The sequence below is a fragment of the Protomyctophum bolini genome (genome assembly GCF_963924005.1).
Source record: "Protomyctophum bolini genome assembly, chromosome: 11".
In the NCBI taxonomy this organism is placed as follows: domain Eukaryota; kingdom Metazoa; phylum Chordata; class Actinopteri; order Myctophiformes; family Myctophidae; genus Protomyctophum; species Protomyctophum bolini.
This window is the reverse complement of record NC_137872.1, coordinates 11,793,006-11,816,116: the sequence shown is the minus strand read 5'-3', so window position 1 is coordinate 11,816,116 and position 23,111 is coordinate 11,793,006. Positions and strand designations below refer to the sequence as shown.

Sequence of the window (23,111 nt, the reverse complement as noted above, 5' to 3'; positions counted from 1 at the left end):
CCTGCTATGTGTGTGGGTGCGTGTGCGTATGAGTGTGTGTGTTTGTGCGGTCGCACGTAGCATGTTTGAAGTTGAACGTGTGTGTGTAAACATCTGAATGTACATGTACATGTATGTGCATGCACAGCCACACATGCATGGACGTGTCTGTATGTGCGTGTGTGCGTGCCATAGCATATTACCCTCCATGCGTGCCCATGACAGACTGATAGCTAGCCCCAGTGCTAAACCCCCAACCCCCCCCCCCCCCCCCCCCCCCCCCCCAGTAAACACTTCCTTTCTGTGGACCTCAGGTTTTGGGTCACTGGATCTCTGACTGACTAGGAGACAGGCTAGAGGGGGGGAACCTCCCCCCCCCCCCACACCACACACACACACACACACACACACACACACACACCCCATAGGCCCTGCAGGGACAATGTTTGGGTCTGGGCTTTAAAGGCATCGGAAAAAGATGGCATCCGAAGGTAAATAAACAGCCGTGCCCGGAGCTATAGGCGTCGGGTAGGAAGAGGAAATCACTTCTTTGTGCCCCACCTGGATGAGTGGAGGTTGTTTGTCTATGACCAAGCTTTGTTCTACTGGTGTACACTCAACTTTAACTTGTTATGAGGATAATGAAAGGGGCTTGGTTGTGGCAGTGTGTGCGCATGCACGTGTGCTTGTGCGGACACGTGTGTGTGTGTACGCGTACAGGTATAGGATTGGGTTACCCAGCTGGGTATACAGTACCAGACACGTAGACCAGCCTTCTTAGCAAACACTCTGTTACTGTCAGACTCTGTTCCTTGGGAAAGGGCAGTATCCAGTGAACAGGCTTTTATCGTTTTATTGCCGGCTTTGGCACTCTTTTATAATCGGCCTCATATTCTGGGTGGGGACCAAAATAAGCATGCTTTATCAGATGACCATGACTGCAATGAGCTGAGCTTGCTACAGCGGACTGCAGTTAAAGAGATTTGAGAAACTAGCGGCGCAGCATATAACACAACGTGTACTTTCCCCAGCCGCCAAATGACCAAAAAGCAAGCGTTTTCACATAAATGCGAGACACGAAGCTATACTAATTACGTGCCGGGGATAATGGCGGATGAGCACCGTCTGTCAAATGACCACTTTTAGTCGCCCCATGCGTCTGCGAGAGCTAGTTGTTTTTAAAAGACTTCGACGTGAGTCACCTGTGTCTAGCTTCGTTCACGGTGGGAAGGTTCTTCACATGCAGTGAGCAAGGCTTTCACATAAAGCGTGTAATTGCATTTGAGGTCGGCATAAAACAATTCCAAGTATACCATGTTTACTTTGGAATGTTTACCTCAAGCTGTGATATTATCGACCGACGCCCGCCTGCCAACACGCTGAAGGGGGAACCCGTAGCTCTGCATGCAGGGAAGTGTGGGTTCCGTTACTGCACACAGCCCTGGTAGGCCGTTAAGGTCTCATTATGGTCGTGTGACTAACCATAGCATTGTTTGTTGTGGAAAGGGATATATAAAACATCAATGGGGGAATCACATGGGCCTTTCTGGTGAGACCTACCAAGCCACCTACCGCAGTCATCCACCGCTGCTCCGGCGGCTTTGGTTATACACTCTTTTGTTGGCTGATTGTAATGGCAGGTCGGTTGAACAAACTGTGTGTGTGTGTGTGTGTCCATGCTCGTGTATAATGAGATTTTCTTTGTATGACGCTGTAGTAATATGGCTGCCTTCTGTTTTGATGAGGTACGGGAAATGATGTCATCGAGGAGCCCAAGCATCACAAGTACCACCACAACCACCACAAGAACTCCTCTCGTCACCAAGGTTACTACAATGACCTGAAGCGCTCCCAGCTCCACAGCCGACGCAAGAGGAGCATTGGTAAGGACCCACTGCACGGCACAGCATGCATAGTGATACATGCCCTATTTCGTCACATAGCGGAAATAGACGAATAGATTGGTTGAAAGTGGTTCAAATGGACCTGCGAGGGTCTAGAACTCCACGATTTTGCGGCGTAGCACAACACAGAGTAAGCATGTGATGGTATAGTGTTGTACTAACGTAACACACAGCATGGTGTTGTACTAACGTAACACACAGCACTGTCATGTCCCTACATCGTCACCCTGTGTTTTAAACACCCACCCAGACCTGCATCGAGACTTCCCAGAGGATGGAATTCATTACTTAACACTCATTTGAAAATGTAGCTAATAGTTAGTGGTTTTTGCGCGGCATTAAGTGGATGAGGAAATCCCTAATGGAGGCATCTACCTAGTATTTACAGCAATCACAGAACCATGGGAAATGATGATGATGGGCCCAGGGTGGGGGGTGGGGGTGAGGCGGGGCGGAGCTTTGAGTGGTGAGGGGCGGATGGGGGGTGCACTGATGTCTGACATGCGCTGTTTTGATTGGCCGGGGCCGTTGGAGATCTAAGACACGAGCGCCTCGAGAGAAATGTATCCTTAAGCATGGAAATTCCAGGCATTCAGGAGTCAAGTTGCGGCTCGCCCGGGCTCTGAGTCAGATTGCTTCATAAAAACGCCACGCGGTACGATATCTGATCGAGGCCAGGAGAAAAAGCGCACAGTGTGTGATGTCTGTGTTAAGCCTGACTTCATGTTCTTTTACAACTCTCCAAGCGTATCATTTTAACCGACTCCGGGATGTTGTTGCTGGTCATATTTCATGTATGCAGTCCATATCATAAGCCAGCCATACAGTATACGGACCTCTTTGGCAGCCGGCCACAAAGGCCATCGCTTACTGAACTTTACGACATAATGGTGGCTTACAGTACACGTTCTGTTACTTTCTGAAGGCTCTGCCTGTCGGGGCATTAAATGTGAGATGAACGCTTACACTGGCTTCCCCTTTTCACTGCAGCCCGAGACGGTCGAGGACCGTTATTAGCTTTTCAACAGGCAACCGTAGAGGGCTCCTTAGGCCGGTCGCAGCACATTAGCCTCAGCCAGGGCTCAGAACAAAGGAGCAGTCTCTGTTCTGTCTCACTGCGTCCATCCCAAAGCTCCTTAGGTGACATGAGATCAGCTTTTTGGGATTGCCTCGTCCTCTTTAGCGGCGTTATAGCGGAGGCTGCTGGGTGTGATGTTCGGGAGGGCAAACGAGCAGATCCCAAATCGAGTGAGTCATCACCTCGAGTAGTGCTGCAGGAATGAGAGCCAGTGACGTGCGTTTGCGTATACGTACATGATATACACGAGAGTGCCAAACATTGTCATGTATTTGTGTAACGTGTTGGTTCCAAAAGTGGGGTCCGGGGCTCCTTGAGGGAGTTCCAGGGGGTCCCCAGCTAAATGATAGGTTGGAACCAAATGGGCTCTTATGGGTCTGTAACTCTGAGAGTGTACAAATGGAACCATTTGTACACACTCTGAGTTAAATTAACATTGATTTTACAATATAAATTGGGGGTCCCAGAGATAGAAATGCCATTCAATGTGGAGGTTCGTAGACTAATGCATGTCAAACTGGGGGTCCTTGAAATTAAACAGGTTGAGAATCACTGCTAGAGCCGTAAAAATCTTGACATGAAGAAGTTTGGGACCACCAGGGGTCAAAATGTACCCACACAAATGGAACCAAGTCGACCTTTGCGATTCCATTTGGTTCCATTGGTTAAATTAATTAATTAATACTGAGGATTTTACACTGTAGATTGGGGATGTGCCTAATGCACCCTTTAATATCCTTGAAATTAGACGTGCGCAAGGTGTTGAACAATAATTAAGCAATCACATTAATGTGACTCATATTGTATTTTCTCTCTCTCTCTCTCTCTCTCTCTCTCTCTCTCTCTCTCTCTCTCTCTCTCTCTCTCTCTCTCCTCTCTCTCTCTCTCTGCTCAGTGGAAGAGGCGGTCCCGGCGGTGTGTAAGACGCGGACAGTGATCTATGAGATCCCCAGGAGCCAGGTGGACCCCACGGCCGCCAACTTCCTGATATGGCCGCCGTGTGTGGAGGTCAAGCGCTGCACGGGTTGCTGCAACACCAGCAACATGCGCTGCCACCCCTCGCGCAAGCACCACCGCACTGTTAAGGTACGGGAAATGCACGGGCATCGCATGCATGCATGCATACATACTGGAACGCACATAATCACACCCAAATAATCACACTCACATTCACACACAGTACAGTGTACGAAACACATGTGTTTATAAAGGTAAACGCCAAGTAAAACCTGTATTCTTCTGTCAAAGAATCTATTGGGAATCTATATTCCACTCCACACACTCCACAGTAAAACATTTGATGATTGTGGGGCGCAGATCGCCGAGAGGGTTAGGCGTGTGATGCCTTGACAGCGAGTCTCGGGTTTGGATTCCGAGCCTGACAGACCTTTGCTCTCTCCCTGTCTCCTGTCTCTATTCACTGTGGACTAGCAATAAAGGCAGAACAATATCTTAAAGTTTACAAGCTTACACTTGTAAACATGCTAATAAGCCCACAGACTCATACAGTACATTTCTGCTCCCAGCCACGCACGCACGCACACAATGCCACCGCTCTTCTTACCTACCAACAGGTAAGTAAATCACATTGGAGACACGTTGACTAACTCCATGGAAGACAACCTGCCTTCCTTCACACTCTACTGCTCTCTCTCTCTCTCTCTCTCTCTCTCTCTCTCTGTTACCTCGACTTCTGTCCATCTCAATCCGTCGTTCCTACCAAGCTTTTGGCCCCCGTCCAGAGTCGCAGGGCTCTCCCACTACCCTCATTATATATCCCCCCTCTCTCCTTCCATTCCATCGACCTCCTATTCTCTCCATAACCTTCATGCACCTCCCTTCATCACTCTATCCCTCGTTTGGCTACAGGCCAGGGCGTCTCTGCCAAGCCAGGAGGGGTAAAGAGGGGATAGCAGGAACCGGATAACTAGCGAGGAGGCAAGGAGGGAGGAGGGGCTAGGAACCAGGGGGGGGTTTATGTTAAGCCCTCACAGCAATGGAAGCGTAGACCTAAGTGGGTAGCAGTATAGAGCCCCCAGGATGCCAGAGAGAGAGAGAGAGAGAGGATGATGGTCTCTGTCTTGGTGTGTACTTGTCTCTCCACTGTTATGCTTGCTTAAAATCGGTTGCACAGCGGCGGTGTCGCATATACCGAAAATAGACCATCTATACAAACTGGCAGCGCGTCGCACGCTTGTAGATGTGGCCTGCGTGCGAGCGACACTGCTGCGCGACTAACCATCCATCAGGCTTTTCAAGTGTTTGTTTGCCACTTTGTCTCCACTGGAGCCTGCATGAGAGGAGGGGATCAAGAGAAACAGAGGGAGGGAGGGAGGGAGAGAGAGAGAGAGAAAGAACAAGTGAAGAAGACGAGAAGGGTTCTCCCACTGTTCTCCCATGCAGGTATGTGGGCCTGAAGACGTTGTCCCTCTGCTCAGGCTCAGAGGAGACATGCTGGCTGGCCGGCGAGTCGTTACTCCTGCTGTATTTACACTACTGCCTCTTAGAGAGCACATGGCCCCGCCGCCCAGCTATGGAAGCTATGCGCTCTTCTCTGGAACGGCAAGAGGCTACCGGCGGATAAACAGGATAATCGGGAACACTTTACTGCGTGTGCGTGCGTGCGTGTGCCTGTGTGCGTATCGATCTCTGGAATTTATCACCGCGATCATCCCCTGCTGCTGTGGGCCAGCGAGACGTCGCTATCTGATGTCATTGCAGAAAAAGCCTGTCCTGTTCTGTATCAAATTATTAGCAGGGCCGCCCGAGCAGGAGATGTTTGGCTTTCTAGACTACAGAGATGCCGCCATGATAGGCCAGGCAGGGTAATAATAACACAAATACCTCCTTCCCCTTGTTTGGCACGCTGGCACAGAACGGGATCAACGAGCGCCAGCGGACATTCTGTCACGGGACAGGCGGTCCATTTCTCTACCAGAATGGACCCGTAGCCTTTGCCCATGGAGTTGAAAGGGGAACTGTACAAGGCGGGCATTGTGGGGTGTCGGGCACTGGATTTAAGGGCACAGGATTCATGGTCAGAACATGCTGAGTCACGGTGCGGTGAGGGAGTTTCTGAGCTCGCCCCCTCTGGTGTTACAGTACAGATGACAGTCTGTCTGTCCATGTGTCTCTGAACTTGTCCAGCTCTCTGTCTGCCAGTCAGTCTGTCTGCCAGTCAGTCTGTCTGTCTGTCTGTCTGTCTGTCTGTTTGTCTGCTCCAGAACCTCTGTCCTCGTGAATGGAAGCTCTGTGCCTTATTAAAGTCCACTTGCGACGAGGATGCCGTCGGCGAGAAAAATGGGGCAGGGGGAGGGCGATGGGCTTATGCAAGTGGCCAGTGGTTCGATTCAGCTATTCTTGGAATGCCATGTTCTATGTGACACAGACACACACACCCTTCTGGCATTTCCATGACCATTGGGACAAGTTAGAGTACACACACAGACACACGCACACACACATCGTGGATAGGAAGCCTCAGGCGTGGTGGCGCTGGGTTTCACAGGGCCAATTCTTTTCCGTGCAGTGGCCGATAGCTGGGGGGGGGGGTGGCAGATGAAAGGCCTTGTCTCGGGGCAAAGGTCAACCGTAAAGGGTCAGGAGACATTGACCACGTTGTGACATGGTCTCATTGCTAAGGGTTCTGTTTGGGCCCTATGGTCTGTAAGCACTCTGCCGTTGAATAGTGCTTCAGTCTGTGAGCTTCTCCCTCTCCGTTTATTAGAGGAGGGCTAAAAATGTTGTGCCCGTCTCCCACCCCCTCCCTCCCGCCCCTCCCCTCCCCCCTCCACGGGTCTGACTTGTTTTCCTTGTGCGAGCTGAAGGATGGGAAAAGAACACGCTCTCTGTGTTTCTTTTCCATGCAGACGTACCTTCATTTATCCATTTATGTCCCATGGTCTGTCTGTCTGTCTGTCTGTCTGTCTGTCTGTCTGTCTGTCTGTCTGTCTGTCTGTCTGTCTGTCTGTCTGTCTGTCTGTCTGTCTGTCTGTTTCACGCTATCGAGGAAAGTCTCTCTCTCTCTCTCTCTCTCTCTCTCTCTCTCTCGACTTGGCTTGCACTTTGGTCCATCACTGAGATAAGTCCCCCTCCAGATCCTCTGACTGTGTGTGTGTGTGTGTGTGTCATAAGAAAAGTGTATAGGTCTAACAGCCTCTGAGGGACTGTATACTAATACAGATAAGAGTCTAAACAGCTTGCATCTAGAGAGAGCTCTCTCTCTAGATGCGAGAGAGAGAGAGAGAGAGAGAGAGGGAGGCAGAGATAACTAGAGAGAGGGGCAAAGGCATTTTTTTTAATGAGAGAATGTGTTTAAATATTCTTGCACTCCTATATAGTCTTCATTCACCCTCTTTTGCATTCCTTCCACTTCTCTTTGCACTATCACCGACTCCTCATGCAAACACACACACACACACACACACACAGACACACACACACACACACACACACACACACACACACACACACACACACACACACACACACACACACACACACATACGCGCACATATACTGGCCCTCCTTTCTGTTTTCCACTAGTGTGATGTCTTCACAATTTTGTTGTTGTTAAATTATATTCTAACTCTGGCAGCTTTCTTCCCTTCTCTTTTTTCCCCATCTCTGAAGGCTGCATCATTTTGTCCACAAGGCACTGTCTGACTCTGTTACTGCAGCAGTTTGTCCACAATGCACTGTGACTCTGTTATTGTAGCAGTTTGTCCACAATGCACTGTGACTCTGTTATTGTAGCAGTTTGTCCACAATGTACTGTGACTCTGTTATTGTAGCAGTTTGTCCACAATGCACTGTGTCTCTGTTATTGTAGCAGTTTGTCCACAATGCACTGTCTGACTCTGTTACTGCAGCAGTTTGTCCACAATGCACTGTGACTCTGTTATTGTAGCAGTTTGTCCACAATGCACTGTGACTCTGTTATTGTAGCAGTTTGTCCACAATGTACTGTGACTCTGTTATTGTAGCAGTTTGTCCACAATGCACTGTGTCTCTGTTATTGTAGCAGTTTGTCCACAATGCACTGTGACTCTGTTATTGTAGCAGTTTGTCCACAATGCACTGTCTGACTCTGTTATTGTAGCAGTTTGTCCACAATGCACTGTGACTCTGTTATTGTAGCAGTTTGTCCACAATGCACTGTGACTCTGTTATTGTAGCAGTTTGTCCACAATGCACTGTGACTCTGTTATTGTAGCAGTTTGTCCACAATGCACTGTGACTCTGTTATTGTAGCAGTTTGTCCACAATGCACTGTCTGACTCTGTTATTGTAGCAGTTTGTCCACAATGCACTGTCTGACTCTGTTATTGTAGCAGTTTGTCCACAATGCACTGTGACTCTGTTATTGTAGCAGTTTGTCCACAATGCACTGTGACTCTGTTATTGTAGCAGTTTGTCCACAATGAACTGTGACTCTGTTGTTGTGCAACACAGAAACTCACGGCCAAATCCTGCACTCTGAGAGCATAAGAGACGGTCCCAAATGGACCCGTGACGGTTCTCTTGAGAGTCTTTTACACACTCTGAGTGAAATGAACATTGAGGATTTCACTGTGTATTAAAATCAATAAATTAGTCGGGACCCCTTCATGTCAAATGAATATGCAACAAAACAAACAGACTCTCTCTCTCTCTGTCTCTCTCTCTCTCTCTCTCTCTCTCTCTCGTCTTTCCACGTTCCCGTCCTCCCAGCCTGGCCTCTGTTCCCATGCTCTGTGCTCGTCTCATCCAGCTGTGTCATATATTAGACAGTGTTTTTGTGCTGATGTGTTTGGCCAGACACACTCACACACATTAAAACAACAGGTGCCGTGCGTTTGGAACCCGGCACACTTGAATGTGTGGATACAGCCCAGCAGACAGGGTGTGTGTGTGTGTGTGTGTGTGTGTGTTTGTGTGCGCCGTAACCTGCCTTTATCTGCATGTCTGTGCGCACGTGCGTGTGCGTGCATGTGTTTGAGAGAGAGAGGGAGAGAGAGAGAGAGAGAGAGAGAGACAGAAATAGACAATAGACAAGAGAGTATTTGAATAATCAAGTTAGCGATCGAGTAAGTGGAGAACTGCATGCTTTTGTACCGTACTTATACTGAGTGCGTGCGTGCATGTGTGCATGTGTGTGTCAACAGGCCACCAGACAGACACAGAAAGAGGCTGTCAATCATCCCCTCGCTCATTAACCCTTTCGGCTCCTGCTGGACGTCTGGGCTGTTTGGATCATTGTGTTCCTCTGCCTTCCATTAAAACACGCACACACACACACGCATGCACGCACGCACGCGCACTACAGTAACAGATAAACCTTTATTGATGCCCTGAGGGAAATGGGAGAATTTAACAGCGTAGAGATGCAGGTAAAGAGCCAACAACCAAAACACATGATAAACAAGAATATAAATAATAGAGATAAAACATGAACTAGTGAGCATCTGGCTGGCCCTATACTATGGAGATATGCACTGCTCACTGTCAACTGAACTGAGATAAATGAACACACTGTGTTTTAACGACTGACGTTACAACTCTGATATCTAATCCTAAGACTCCACCACGTCTCTGACACTCTGTTTATTCTGTTAGACTGCAGACCAGTCTCTAAACCTGCACCATTAGACTGCAGACCAGTCTCTAAACCTGGAACCATTTGACTGCAGACCAGTCTCTAGACATGGAACCATTAGACTGCAGACCAGTCTCTAAACCTGGAACCATTTGACTGCAGACCAGTCTCTAGACATGGAACCATTAGACTGCAGACCAGTCTCTAAACCTGGAACCATTAGACTGCAGACCAGTCTCTAAACCTGGAACCATTAGACTGCAGACCAGTCTCTAAACCTGGAATCATTACACTGCAGACCAGTCTCAAAACCTGGAACCATTAAACTGCAGACCAGTCTCTAAACCTGGAACCCCGCCCACTGTAATATACTGTGTTTACAGTGGGTTGTACTGCTGTCGAAGACGAGAGTCTGTATCTCAAGGGGTTATTCCTAATTTCCATATAAGTGGACCCTTCCAGGTCTCAGAGGATAGTCTGAGAGTTACAGTCCCAGACTGAGAGTTATGATGTCAGTCTGAGAGTTACAGTCCCAGTCTGAGAGTTATGATGTCAGTCTGAGAGTTACAGTCCCAGTCTCTGAGAGTTACAGTCCCAGACTGAGAGTTACAGTCCCAGTCTCTGAGAGTTACAGTCCCAGACTGAGAGTTACAGTCCCAGACTGAGAGTTACAGTCCCAGTCTCTGAGAGTTACAGTCCCAGACTGAGAGTTACAGTCCCAGTCTCTGAGAGTTACAGTCCCAGTCTGAGAGTTACAGTCCCAGTCTCTGAGAGTTACAGTCCCAGACTGAGAGTTACAGTCCCAGACTGAGAGTTACAGTCCCAGTCTCTGAGAGTTACAGTCCCAGACTGAGAGTTACAGTCCCAGTCTCTGAGAGTTACAGTCCCAGTCTGAGAGTTACAGTCCCAGTCTCTGAGAGTTACAGTCCCAGACTGAGAGTTACAGTCCCAGTCTGAGAGTTACAGTCCCAGTCTGAGAGTTACAGTCCCAGTCTGAGAGTTACAGTCCCAGTCTGAGAGTTACAGTCCCAGACTGAGAGTTACAGTCCCAGTCTGAGAGTTACAGTCCCAGTCTGAGAGTTACAGTCCCAGTTACAGTCCCAGACTGAGAGTTACAGTCCCAGTCTGAGAGTTACAGTCCCAGTCTGAGAGTTACAGTCCCAGTCTGAGAGTTACAGTCCCAGTCTGAGAGTTACAGTCCCAGTCTGAGAGTTACAGTCCCAGTCTGAGAGTTACAGTCCCAGTTACAGTCCCAGACTGAGAGTTACAGTCCCAGTCTGAGAGTTACAGTCCCAGACTGAGAGTTACAGTCCCAGACTGAGAGTTACAGTCCCAGACTGAGAGTTACAGTCCCAGTCTGAGAGTTACAGTCCCAGTCTGAGAGTTACAGTCCCAGTTACAGTCCCAGTCTGAGAGTTACAGTCCCAGTCTGAGAGTTACAGTCCCAGTCTGAGAGTTACAGTCCCAGTCTGAGAGTTACAGTCCCAGTCTGAGAGTTACAGTCCCAGTCTGAGAGTTACAGTCCCAGTCTGAGAGTTACAGTCCCAGACTGAGAGTTACAGTCCCAGTCTGAGAGTTACAGTCCCAGTCTGAGAGTTACAGTCCCAGTCTGAGAGTTACAGTCCCAGTCTGAGTGTTACAGTCCCAGACTGAGAGTTACAGTCCCAGTCTGAGAGTTACAGTCCCAGTCTCTGAGAGTTACAGTCCCAGACTGAGAGTTACAGTCCCAGTCTGAGAGTTACAGTCCCAGTCTGAGAGTTACAGTCCCAGTCTGAGAGTTACAGTCCCAGTCTGAGAGTTACAGTCCCAGTCTGAGAGTTACAGTCCCAGACTGAGAGTTACAGTCCCAGACTGAGAGTTATGACGTCAGACTGCAGAGCGGTACGGGTCCATTTGGTTCCTACCCAGAAGTCCTTCAGCTGCACAACCAGAATGGAAAACCAAGTATATGAAGTCCATTTCCTTTCTCATAGTTCTCATCCCTCATTTTTTTTGTTTGTAGTTATTCTTTTTTTTGCAGCTCTTTATCTTTTATGAGCCGTGGACGTCCAACCACGCATGACCCCATTTGGCTTCCTGTCGTCGCAGCGTTTCATGTCATCGCGCTCGGTTTAGTGGTCGGAAAGAAAGAAAAAACACACACAGTCGCGATGACTCACTCCAAAGAGTCTTCACATAAAGTTACAAGTGTCTTGGAGGAGTTGGAGTGGGACCTGCGAAAAGCACATCTGTGTGTGTGTGTGTGTGTGTGTGTGTGTGTGTGTGTGTGTGTGTGTGTGTGTGTGTGTGTGTGTGTGTGCGCGCATTGGCGAGGCCATTAGTGTGAAACAGTAGAAAGAGGAAGAGAGGTTCACATAGAGTAATGAAGTGTTGATGCTCGTGGGATCAAAGTGGACGCTGACAGAGTGTGGCGGTCCACACATCTCTCTGCACTAGCCCTGACCCCCTCCGACACACGCACGCACGCATGCAATGTGCACGTGCATGTGCACACCAACACCCCCCCCCCCCCCCACACACACACACACACACACACACACACACACTTGTAGGACACATACTTGCAATGAACTGCATAACGGTACAGTATAGCTTGCATACAATTCACATACCTGCACGCATAGACATGATCGTTCCCATGCATAACGTGTGTGTGTGTGCACTTGCGTAAACATATTATGTTTACGCAAGTGCACACACACACACACACACACACGTGTGTGCAGTGTGCACTGGCAAATGTGGCAGAGGTCAGCCGTATAGCGGCAGGCCCTCTGCGTTGCGTGGGACCCTGACTCGCAGAGTGTGTCATAAATGAGAGAGCAACATGACGGCCATGCAGGGAGCATGATTTATGGCCCTGCCAGGGGTCCCGTGGATTACCGGTGGGTGTGAGACGTGTGTGTGTGTGGAGGGGAGTGCTCCATGTTTGAAGTCCCTCGCAGCTGTGAATTATTTCTCCTTTGATTCAAACAAATGCTTTTCTGCGAAATTGAAACGGAAAGAGGTGAGGGAGTTTGTGTGTGTACGTGTGTGTGACACACACACACACACACACACACACACACACACACACACACACACACACACACACACACACACAGTGTGGTGGCCAGGGTCACCTCTCGCTGCACATGGGAGTGCACATGGTAGCATTCCAGTGGAGGCAGAAGCCACCACTGTAGCGGCTGGAATGCATCAACTAGAGCACTGAGAAAACAGCAGCCGTTCTGTTTTTACATCTTATTTTAACTCCTTTTCTCCCTTTTTCTTTTGGTTTTCTCTCTCCCATCTCCTCCTCCTCCCCTTTTCTCTTCCCATCTCATGTCATCATCCTCTCTCTCTCTCTCTCTCTCTCTCTCTCTCTCTCTCTCTCTCTCTTGTTCTGCCTCTCTCTTTCATTTCCCATATCCGTCTCTCCCTCGCAAACTTGGACCATGTCTGGTATAGTGTTAGTGTTCTGTCTCTCATTTTCGTCCCCCCCCCCTCTCTCTCATGTGTGCAGAGCATTTCAACTACCTGCCTCTTCGACTCATCTGTTTTCTCTGTGTCGGCCTTGCACCCCCCCCCCCCGGCCCCGTCCGTCTCTCATTCCTCTACCTGTGCCAACAGCACCAGCCCAGGGTAGTGATTAGTCCTTATGCTTCCAATAAACAGCATTCCATCCCTACCCCTAAGTTACCACTAATGACAAAGAACCAGCCCTCCTCCTCTAGCCAGCCTCTACCCCGACGCCCTTTTAGCAAAGCCAAGAACTCACTCACTCACTCACTCACTCACTCACTCACTCACTCACTCTCTGTGTTTCTCTCTGTGTCTCTCTCTGTTTCTCTCTGTCTGTCTCTCTGTATGTCTGTCTCTCTCTCTCGTGTTCGCTGTCCTTTAAGTGCAGAGCGAGGTCTTTCTCGCCTGTCATTTTGGATGTTGTTCTCGGCTCAATTTTCTCCTTAAGTGAGGAGGACTTTCCCCAGAACCTTATCACAAATGCTGTTAGAATAATGAGCTCCTTCTCCCTGGCTCTCTCTGTGTGTGTGTGTGCGTGCGTGTGCGAGCGGTGAGCATGCGTGCACGATTCTGCAAAGCCATGAGAAAGCAGGGATTGGAATGAGATGGAAAGATTACATCTTATTGAACTCTTTGATATTTGATATTGGCTTTGGGGTCTCTGAGGGGGGGGAGGCCAACCCGTCCTGGCTGTGGTCAGGTTGTCAGATCCACACTCACGTCTCTGATGACATGCATCACTGTGGGGGAGGGAAGGGGAGGGCGGGGGGGGGGGGGGGGGAGACCCAAACATGTAGGTCTATGTTTTACACAACTCGGTTATAAGAACACAGAAGACTCGTTTGTTTTGTGCGCCATCGTGTTTTACTAGAGCAAGTTGGAAATGCATACCCGCCCAGTTATTATGTCTGTGCCCTTTTTATGCCCATATATGGAGATTTCCATATCTGTCCCTTTATTCCTATTGAGTTCTGTGTCAGGCATGCCCAAAATATGAAGTGTTGTTTATGCCAGAACAGGCCATGCTCCATATATGGAGATATAGGGGTGATCAGGTCCAGAGCCCGGACAGAGGCCTTTTGTGGCAGTTCTGGACAACCGTGGGTCCGACCGACTCCACACCGAGCACTGCACTGCATTTGAAGTCGGTGGGGAGAACGGTGCTTGAGTTACGTGGATTTATAGATAGATAAATACATGTTAGATGCTTAGTGCAAGTACTGTAATTGGCTGCGTATGTCGGTGGTGTCGCTCGGCCAATCAGGGACCAAGAACAGTGATCGGCGGGGTATGTATGTCGGTGCATTCCACCAGCCAATGAGAAAACACTGTTCTCGATGATGTAACTAAAGTACGTTTCAAAATTGGTATAAGGTCAATAGGGGGTGTGTATATGTCGGTGTCCTCCTCCGAGCAACGAGGGACCACTGACCACTGCTGTGTTTCAAACCTAGACAGCAGCAGAGAGCTCTAGGACTCACAGAAGCAGTCGTACCAGCAGTGGTGAGCGCACCTCATCATGTCGCGCTCTGCTTGCGTACAAGTAGGCCATGTGGTTTTGGGTGGTGGCAGTGTCTGGTCTGGTCTGCTTGTCGGTGATGTTCAGAGCCCATGTGTCTCCTCCCCTAGCCTCCTATGTACTTGTCTCCTCCCCTAGCCTCCTATGTACTCTCCCCCACCTCCCCCTCTCTCTCTCTCTCTTGTTCTGGGAATCACTTTGCCTTTCTCCTGTTACCAAATGATTGACAGTCAGACAGACAGACGGCCTTTCTTCCTCTTCTCCTCCTTCCAAATTTCCCCTCACTCTTTATTATATCTCTTTGTGCTCGCATGCAGCATCCCGAGATTGGAGGGGCCATCCCACTCATTACATCTCATTTCACTTCACTAACTGACAGATGAAACCCCTCTCCACCCTGACCCAACAACACCACCTTTCTCAAGGCTTTCAGGCCTTCTGAGTTGAGTTTAGAAAGCCGTACGTATACACATACTATATACACACACGCATGCACTCACGCACACACACACACAGAAGAAGAGCATGCAGGGACCCTTGTTGCAGTGCGGCGGTCTTTCTTTATGACGTGTGTTTAAGTGGGCAGGAGTCGTGTGTGTGTGTGTGTGTGTGTGTATAGAGTACGCCATGTTCCTTGGACAGGGGGAATAGGGGTTTAAAATTGGAGGAATATTAAATTAAATGCGAGTGTAAATATTTGCCGGGAAGACTGGACAGTGTCATGTAGGGACAGCACCACGGCTCGACAAGGAGACTGGGGGGGAGACGTCCCACTGTCTGTCTGCAGAGTGGACATGACACACAGAGAGACGTCCCTCTGTCTGTCTGTCTGCAGAGTGGACAGACACACAGAGAGACGTCCCTCTGTCTGTCTGTCTGCAGAGTGGACAGACAACACAGAGAGACGTCCCTCTGTCTGCAGAGTGGACAGACACACAGAGAGACGTCCCTCTGTCTGTCTGTCTGTCTGTCTGCAGAGTGGACAGACAACACAGAGAGACGTCCCTCTGTCTGTCTGTCTGCAGAGTGGACAGACAACACAGAGAGACGTCCCACTGTCTGTCTGCAGAGTGGACAGACAACACAGAGAGACGTCCCTCTGTCTGTCTGTCTGCAGAGTGGACAGACAACACAGAGAGGTGGACAGATGAAAGACACAGCAAGAGGAAGGAAATGAGAGAGAGAGAGAAACAGAAACGGAGAGAGAGTTTCAAAATGAGAGTGCCGGTGGAGAGCGAGTGTGTTGACAAAGTGGGCAGAGCAGCGACTGCTTGAGACGTGTTGTAACAAAGAGATACAGAGTCAGACGCACAGGTGTGTGTGTGTGTGTGTGTGTGTGTGTGTGTGTGTGTGTGTGCTATTTTAACCCTGCTGTGTAAGGGGGCATGGTGACAAACCTCCAGCAGGTTCTCTTAGCAGGGGGTCTACTGCTTTATCCCTCTGTTAATGGCTGTTTGTTTGGATAACTGTGAACTGTAAATGAGCTGTGTGTGTGTGTGTGTGTGTGTGTGTGTGTGTGTGTGCACGCGTGTGCGGCCGTGCATGCTTTTATGTGCTTGCTTGCGTGTGTGTGTGTGTGTGTGTGTGTGTGTGTGTGTGTGTGTGTGTGTGTGTGTGCGTGTGTGTGCATTAGTCATTAGGATGGGCCTTAGTAGTCGGTGACTCTCCTGGCTTATGATTGGCCACGTCTGAGCTCAGAACATTCCGGTAACCAACGGCAGCGGATCCGTCCACAGAGACAGCTGCATCTCTGATGTCTCCCACACTCACCATACCCCCCGCTCCCCCCCCCCCCCCTCTCTCTGTCTACCTTAACCCCTCCCCCTTCTTGTCTCGTCGTCTTTGAATCCCGCCGTTTTATGAAGTTTTAAAGGATTATGCGTGGGGAAAGTCCAGCCCACATATAGCGGTCCGTTGCATCACATGCAGTGTGAGAGCCCGTTTGGGTCCATGGTGCTGTTTGGGAGCTCACACTGGAGTTAAGATAAAGGGTTTGGGTCCATGGTGCTGTTTGGGAGCTCACACTGGAGTTAAGATAAAGGGTTTGGGTCCATGGTGCTGTTTGGGAGCTCACACTGGAGTTAAGATAAAGGGTTTGGGTCCATGGTGCTGTTTGGGAGCTCACACTGGAGTTAAGATAAAGGGTTTGGGTCCATGGTGCTGTTTGGGAGCTCACACTGGAGTTAAGATAAAGGGTTTGGGTCCATGGTGCTGTTTGGGAGCTCACACTGGAGTTAAGATAAAGGGTTTGGGTCCATGGTGCTGTTTTGGAGCTCACACTGGAGTTATGATAAAGGGTTTGGGTCCATGGTGCTGTTTGGGAGCTCACACTGGAGTTAAGATAAAGGTTCTGTTTGGGAGCTCACACTGGAGTTAAGATAAAGGTTCTGTTTTGGAGCTCACACTGGAATTAAGATAAAGGTTCTGTTTTGGAGCTCACACTGGAGTTAAGATAAAGCCAGTGTCAGTATTAGTGGTGGATGTCCTTGGAGGATTAACCACAGCCTGTAATAGGTAACGTATGAATGCCATCTAGTCATGATCATGGTCAGCCCCCCCCTCTTTAAATAACACTTCCCCCTTCACACACACACACACACACACACACACACACACACACACACACTCCCAATCCCTAATGGGAGGGATGGTCCTATCCAGCCTCACATCCACTGCGCTGGTTCCCCTGTTCTGGGCCCATTTCACCTTCGCTCACTGCGTCAGGGCCCGATAACGACACACACACACACACACACACACACACACACACACACACACACACACACACACTCTGCCGCGGCGGCGCTATAACCCTAGACACCATTGTGCTCTGTTTGCTCATCGCATACCTCTGCGTGCACGCTCGCTTTTTTACCCTCTGTCCTTCCCTCCCTTCCTTTCCTCTCCTCTCCCCGGAGGGATTCTCGTGCGATGAGGTCGGTGGAGCGTGAATTCTCTGATTTCTTCCAACACGTCGTCGTGTCTGATTGCACGCTCACGTAGCGGGGCAGCGACCCAACGTGCCTTCTCTTCGTGCAAAGTGTTTGACGTCTGAAGACGAGCTGAAGAAGAGCTGCATGTGCTCTAGTTTTTAGGTCTGTGAGACTGTACTCCAGCTTTAGTATTATATAGGCCATCACAGGATAGAGGGAAGAACCCTTATCATCCATCTATCTTTCTCTCTCCATCTCTCCCTATACTGTATACTGTACACTCCATTGTGTTTGTGTGTGTGTGTGTGTGTGTGTGTGTGTACACACACACACACACACACACACACAACTGATAACTGTACCCCGTGTTGCACATAACACCACAAAGTGTTGGGAGATTGCCGGCCAATATCCTGTCTCGTGCCACGACCAGGAAGATACACGAAGCTGGGGATATTGTTTCCACGTGGTCCCACCCCCCCCTTCCCCCCCGCCCCCCCAGGCCTGCGCTTGTTGACAGGAAGGTTACTCGCCCCCTGGCACCGAGATCAGAGGGAGAGAGAGAGAGAGAGAGAGAAGAGGAGCATGTACCCCCCCCTCCCCCCATCTGTGTTGTTACACAACGAGATTCTCATAACCTCCGCGCAACCTTCGTCTGTTCAGCTTCCACCTTAAAGCTTGAACCAACACGACCGCGTCGTAACCCCCACCCTCATCACCCCCAACAGGAATCGGTGCCCCCCCGCTACTCATTATTAGCCTGTCCGGAGGGGTTCCGCGGCGGCTCTGTTGTGTTTGAATGAGACGGGGTGTTAGCGGGATTCAACGGTATAGCTGTGTAGCTCTTTGTGTTTGAATGAGACGGGGTGTTAGCGGGATTCAACGGTATAGCTGTGTAGCTCTTTGCGGTCGTGCATGGTGGATCGTAAACGGGGTTTGAAGAGAACACAAGGTGGAGTCGCCGTCTCGGCTTCTCCCGGACGAGGCGTATAAGTCCGACATTTCGCCCCGCTTTGAACACGCCAACTGAAGCAATACTTTCTTTAACCCACCGAGAAATATTAATGTTGTTCATAGCAGGGCCTACATGTCGAGGCAGGGCGAGGGGAATTGAGGTGTGTGTGTGTGTGTGTGTGTGTGTGCGTGTGCATGTAATGTCTGTGGATGTTAAAGGCCTGGAGAGACAGAAGGGGGGATCTCCCAGCCTCTCTTCTCCTGCCAGGGTAAACGTTCCCCAGGCTTGAAGGCGTATGCCACTCCTTCATTCCCTCCTCCATACCTCCCTCCATCCATCCATCCCTCCCTCCCTCCATCCATACCTCCATCCCTCCCTCCATCCATCCATCCATCCATCCATCCCTCCATCCGTCCCCACTCTCCTATTGTTGGAGTGTTCTTGCAGGGCGGGGTCATGCGCTGCCTGCACCATCCAATATTTACAGACCTGATCAACAGTCCACAGTGCACACACAGCCAATGCATCACCCGCCGCTGGAATGCCGCTGTCACACTTCAAACACAAGCGGGGGGGGGGGGGGGGGGGAGGAGGGTGCACAGGTTTATGAATCGGTTTATGAAACAGCCATCCGTCACAGTGTTACGCCTCTTGATGTTGGAGAATGGGAGAGAGAAAGAGAGCATGCACTAAATAAAGACTTAAGAGTAATGATAATAACCTCTCTCCCCACCCCTCTTTCTTTCTTTCTTTCTTTCTTTCTTTCTTTCTTTCTTTCTTTCTTTCCTTCTTTCTTTCTCCCTCCCTCGCAGGTGGCCAAGGTGGAGTATGTGAAGAGGAAACCCAAGTTGCGGGAGGTCTTGGTGAGGTTAGAAGACCACCTGGAGTGCGCGTGCGTTTTACAACAACACGTGGCCGAGCACACGGAAGCAGAGACAGGTAAATGTGGCCTGCTGTCATCATCATCTTCATCATCATCATCTTCTTCATCATCACAATTTTGTCCTGAGACTTGTTCTGGTGACGGCCAGCGTCACTCCCACAGTTTGACTGAGTCTCCGCCCCTTATTCCTGTGTTTCCATGCCTTGTTTTGCTGCTTCATGTCTGTCTGTCGCTGTCTGTCGTTGTCTGTCTGTCGCTGTCTGTCGTTGTCTGTCTGTCTGTCGTTGTTTGTCTGTCTATTTGGCGCTTTGCACTGGCTGACCTTTCGCTGTGTGTCTATTCCTAAAACAGACAGACACACCTGCGAGCTGGCCCGCTATTGCAAAACTGTAACGCTTGAATGTGTATAATGTGTGTGTGTGTGTGTGTGTGTGTGTGCGAGCGTGTGTGTGTGTGTGTGTGCGTGTGTGCGTGCTTGCGTGTGCGCACGCGCGCGTGTGTGCGTGCGTGTGTGCGTGTGTGTGTGTGTGTGTGTGTGTGTGTCAAGGGAGGGTGTCCAAAGGCTGCTTGGCTTGACGGCAGGTAGATCTGCCAGTGCCTTGATGTTTGGCCCCAGGCAGCAGATAAGGCCTGTGATGTTGAGCTGATAAGGCCTATGCAGTATTTATAGTGTGTCATATCGGGGCGCTGCTCTGCTTCTGTCCCGAGGCTGCTTCTCTGTACCATAAACCCTCTGCTGCTTCCTGCCGCTAACCTTCCCTTCCTTCCTATCCAAACCCTTCCCCAAACTCTTGTGTTTTCAGGACGCCGTAGGGCTAAGGGTAAAAAAAGGAAGCCTAAAAAGCTAAGACCCAACAAGGATTTATTGGCGACATAATAAACTTTGCACTCATTACCGCCAAAGTCCACTGGGGAGAGCCGTGAAGGGAACAGGTAGGACTTTAGCACCACGGCGACCCCTCCTTGCCCTCCTAATCACCCCCCCCCCACCACCACCACCTGGTGCACGTCAAACACCGGCCCAATCACGGTGTAGAGAGAAGGCCCCAACAATCACCGTCACCCACCAATCACACCACACCCAATCAGTGTGTCGAGAGGGAGGGGCTAATGAGTGTCACGCTCTGTGCCCGCCCGGCTGCTGCATGTTGATTCACGTATATAATTAATTAATTTTGTGTGGCCTGCTGTGCACGCTCACTGCATACACACTTATTTGGTGTCACGGTTTTTTCTAAGCTTGCGTGTGACTGTGTGCACTGTTGTTGTTTTTCTTGTGTTGAAAGATATGGCACGTCGTATATGTGCACAAGTTTTGTATTCCTCTGTAAGGGGGGGTGATCACATCGAGACAGATGCGGATGTTTCAGAGACCTCTCTGTAAAAGGGGTCTGTTGACAGAAAGAATATTTATTTTTTTGCTGCCAGCACTTCCGCTGTACTTTAGTGCTCTTGGTTAACGAAGCGCGGTAGAGCGCACGGTAAAGGATGGTCCTGCTGGCGACGCGTTTGGTGTGATTGCCCCCCACCCCACCCCCCCCCCCAAAAAAAAACCAGAGCAGACCCCCCTCTCTCATTAATTTGGTTTGTTTTCCCATGTCGTCATGATATCCCATCTGTCGCAGAGAGAGAGAGAGAGGGGGGGGAGTGTTCACGCTAGGTTGTTTCACACCCGGTGCACTTTTTCTTCCCCCTTTTTTTTTGGAATGAATCACGGGCACATTTTGATTGGACATAAATAACGATGACTGTTCTGATCACGTCTGGCTTAAATCAGGAGAGGCACGATTCAGATTCAGACGCCTGTTCACTGTCATCTGGCATGATCACATCACATGACCTAAATCAGTGGTTTTCAACCGGTGGTCCGGGGACCACCAGTGGTCCTTGAAGGGATTCCAGGTGGTCCCCCCAGCTAAATGATGGAGTTGGTAACCAAATGGGCCCCTATAGATGTTTAACTCTTGAGAGCGTAAAATGAACCGTACAGGTCCATTTGGTTTAATTTTACACTCTCAAGAGTTAAATTATTGTTAAACATCTGCATTACTTAATTTACACAATAGTCTACACAATTAGATAATGTAGAACAATTGTTATTTTTGATCAATGCTTGCCTGTTATCTCTCCTAATGGTATACCAACACCAATACAAGATGGAATTGTGGACAAAATAAAGATTTGGTTTTGGATCTGCGAGGCTAAAGCTCATCAAATGATGGTCCGTGGCTCAAATGCTGAATAAATAATGGGCCTCGATGTGAAAAGGGTTGAAAACCACACTGACCTATAAATAAATAAATAAATGAACCCTTCTCTTGATTCACCCATGTGATTGTTTTGTGTCGAAATGCTCATGCTAATGCTAGTTCTACTCTCTTCCCTACAGTGGACGTGAGGTGAGACCAATCAGAACAAGGGACTTCAGCGTGGGAGGGGCTAAAGAGAGGACGCCCGCCAATAGGAGAGCTGCTCCGTTCCCTCCCTAAACCCACGCCATTTCATTCATAAACAAACAAACTTTACTGTAAAGATGAGACACTAAAATCAAATAAAATAAAAGACAAAGAAAAGCAGATGAAATGCCAAAGGTGCTTCTTTAAACCATTAGCCTGCAGCGGACGAGGAGGAGGAGTGCCTCTGTGGCGAGCGGCAGACCCAATCAATGGAACACTGACGCCTGAGCAGGGAGACGAGGCGATGAACGATGCCACGGAGGCCAGAGCAGAGCGGGAAATGGTGAGGAAGAGGAGGAGGAGGAGGAGGAGGAGGAGCAGCAGACCTCCTGGGTCTGGAACTGGGACAAACTGTGAACACACTGCAGGCGTGAACTATGAACCACATGGATTAAGCTTTGGTCGGGGGAAATCTGTCGCCTGGATCCCGGTGGACATAAAACGTAACCACAGATGACCTTTTTGGGGGTGGGGGAGGGTAGTTGAACAAAGTCAAGAAAACACCGCGTAGAGCCCATATAGGTGCAGCTCGCCCTGCTCACTTTAAAATGACTCCTGTGTGGGGGAAAACGTCAAAGGAAGACACGAGAGAGAGAGAGAGACGAGAAAAGTACAATAAAAAAAAAGAGACAGAACTCTGCATGGGGGCATCGGACATTCTGAGTGTTTGGATACTTATACGTTAAGGAGGACATGTTCTCCAAAACGTGCTCGCCTTGTGCAGTTTGATTTGAAATGGACGACACACTGCTACCTGCAAACTATTTATAATGTGTGACCGTCTTGGTTTCTGGCTCGCAGCACAAAAGAAAGAAAGAAAGAAAGAAAAACTAGAAAAAAAGACATTGTTGTGTTTCGAGCAACGTGATCCTCATGGTGGTTCTCTGTAAGCAATCTTGTTGTCTTTTCTTTTCTTTTTTTTTGGTCGTTAAATGTTACTCTTGTCGTCATCCATGTTGCTAATTGTTTTACAGTATATCTGAATGATCTCAAGCCTTATGCATTATGGTCTGGATTATGTATGTATGTGCGAGGAGATGCGAGAGTTAGTACCGGAAGATGCTTTATTTTTGTTATGAAATATATTATGCTTACTTATATCCAAGCAGGAAGTATGTTTATTTCTTTCGTTTGTGGTTGAATGCTTGTATTTAATCCATTGGAAATGATGCAAAAATGGGTGGGAGAGAGGTCGGGTCAGCGGGGGGGGGGGAGAGGTGCCAGTCTTAGGCCTGACTCACACTTTCGCAACATGCTTGTTGTATGAGACTTATAGACTGATGCAAGCTATCAATTAATTTCCAATGGGAGTCACATGGTTTG

General features: G+C 49.3%; 1 protein-coding gene across 2 annotated transcripts in view; it reads left to right on the top strand.

Moving 5' to 3' along the window:
- Positions 1-22,893, top strand: part of pdgfab (platelet-derived growth factor alpha polypeptide b) — a 28,343-nt gene extending 5,450 nt beyond the window's left edge. The window contains exons 3-7 of one of the 2 annotated variants that reach the window (XR_013964909.1): positions 1,725-1,862; positions 3,857-4,047; positions 19,262-19,388; positions 20,136-20,265; positions 21,722-22,893. Coding sequence is in view for 1 of the 2 variants with exons in the window: in XM_080776356.1 (XP_080632482.1) it covers positions 1,725-1,862; positions 3,857-4,047; positions 19,262-19,388; positions 21,722-21,735 (470 nt within the window). In the remaining variant the exon portion in view is untranslated. The remainder of the gene's footprint in view (positions 1-1,724; positions 1,863-3,856; positions 4,048-19,261; positions 19,389-20,135; positions 20,266-21,721) is intronic. The other variant, XM_080776356.1, reaches the window with a different exon arrangement.
- The last annotated feature ends 218 nt before the right edge of the window (positions 22,894-23,111 follow it).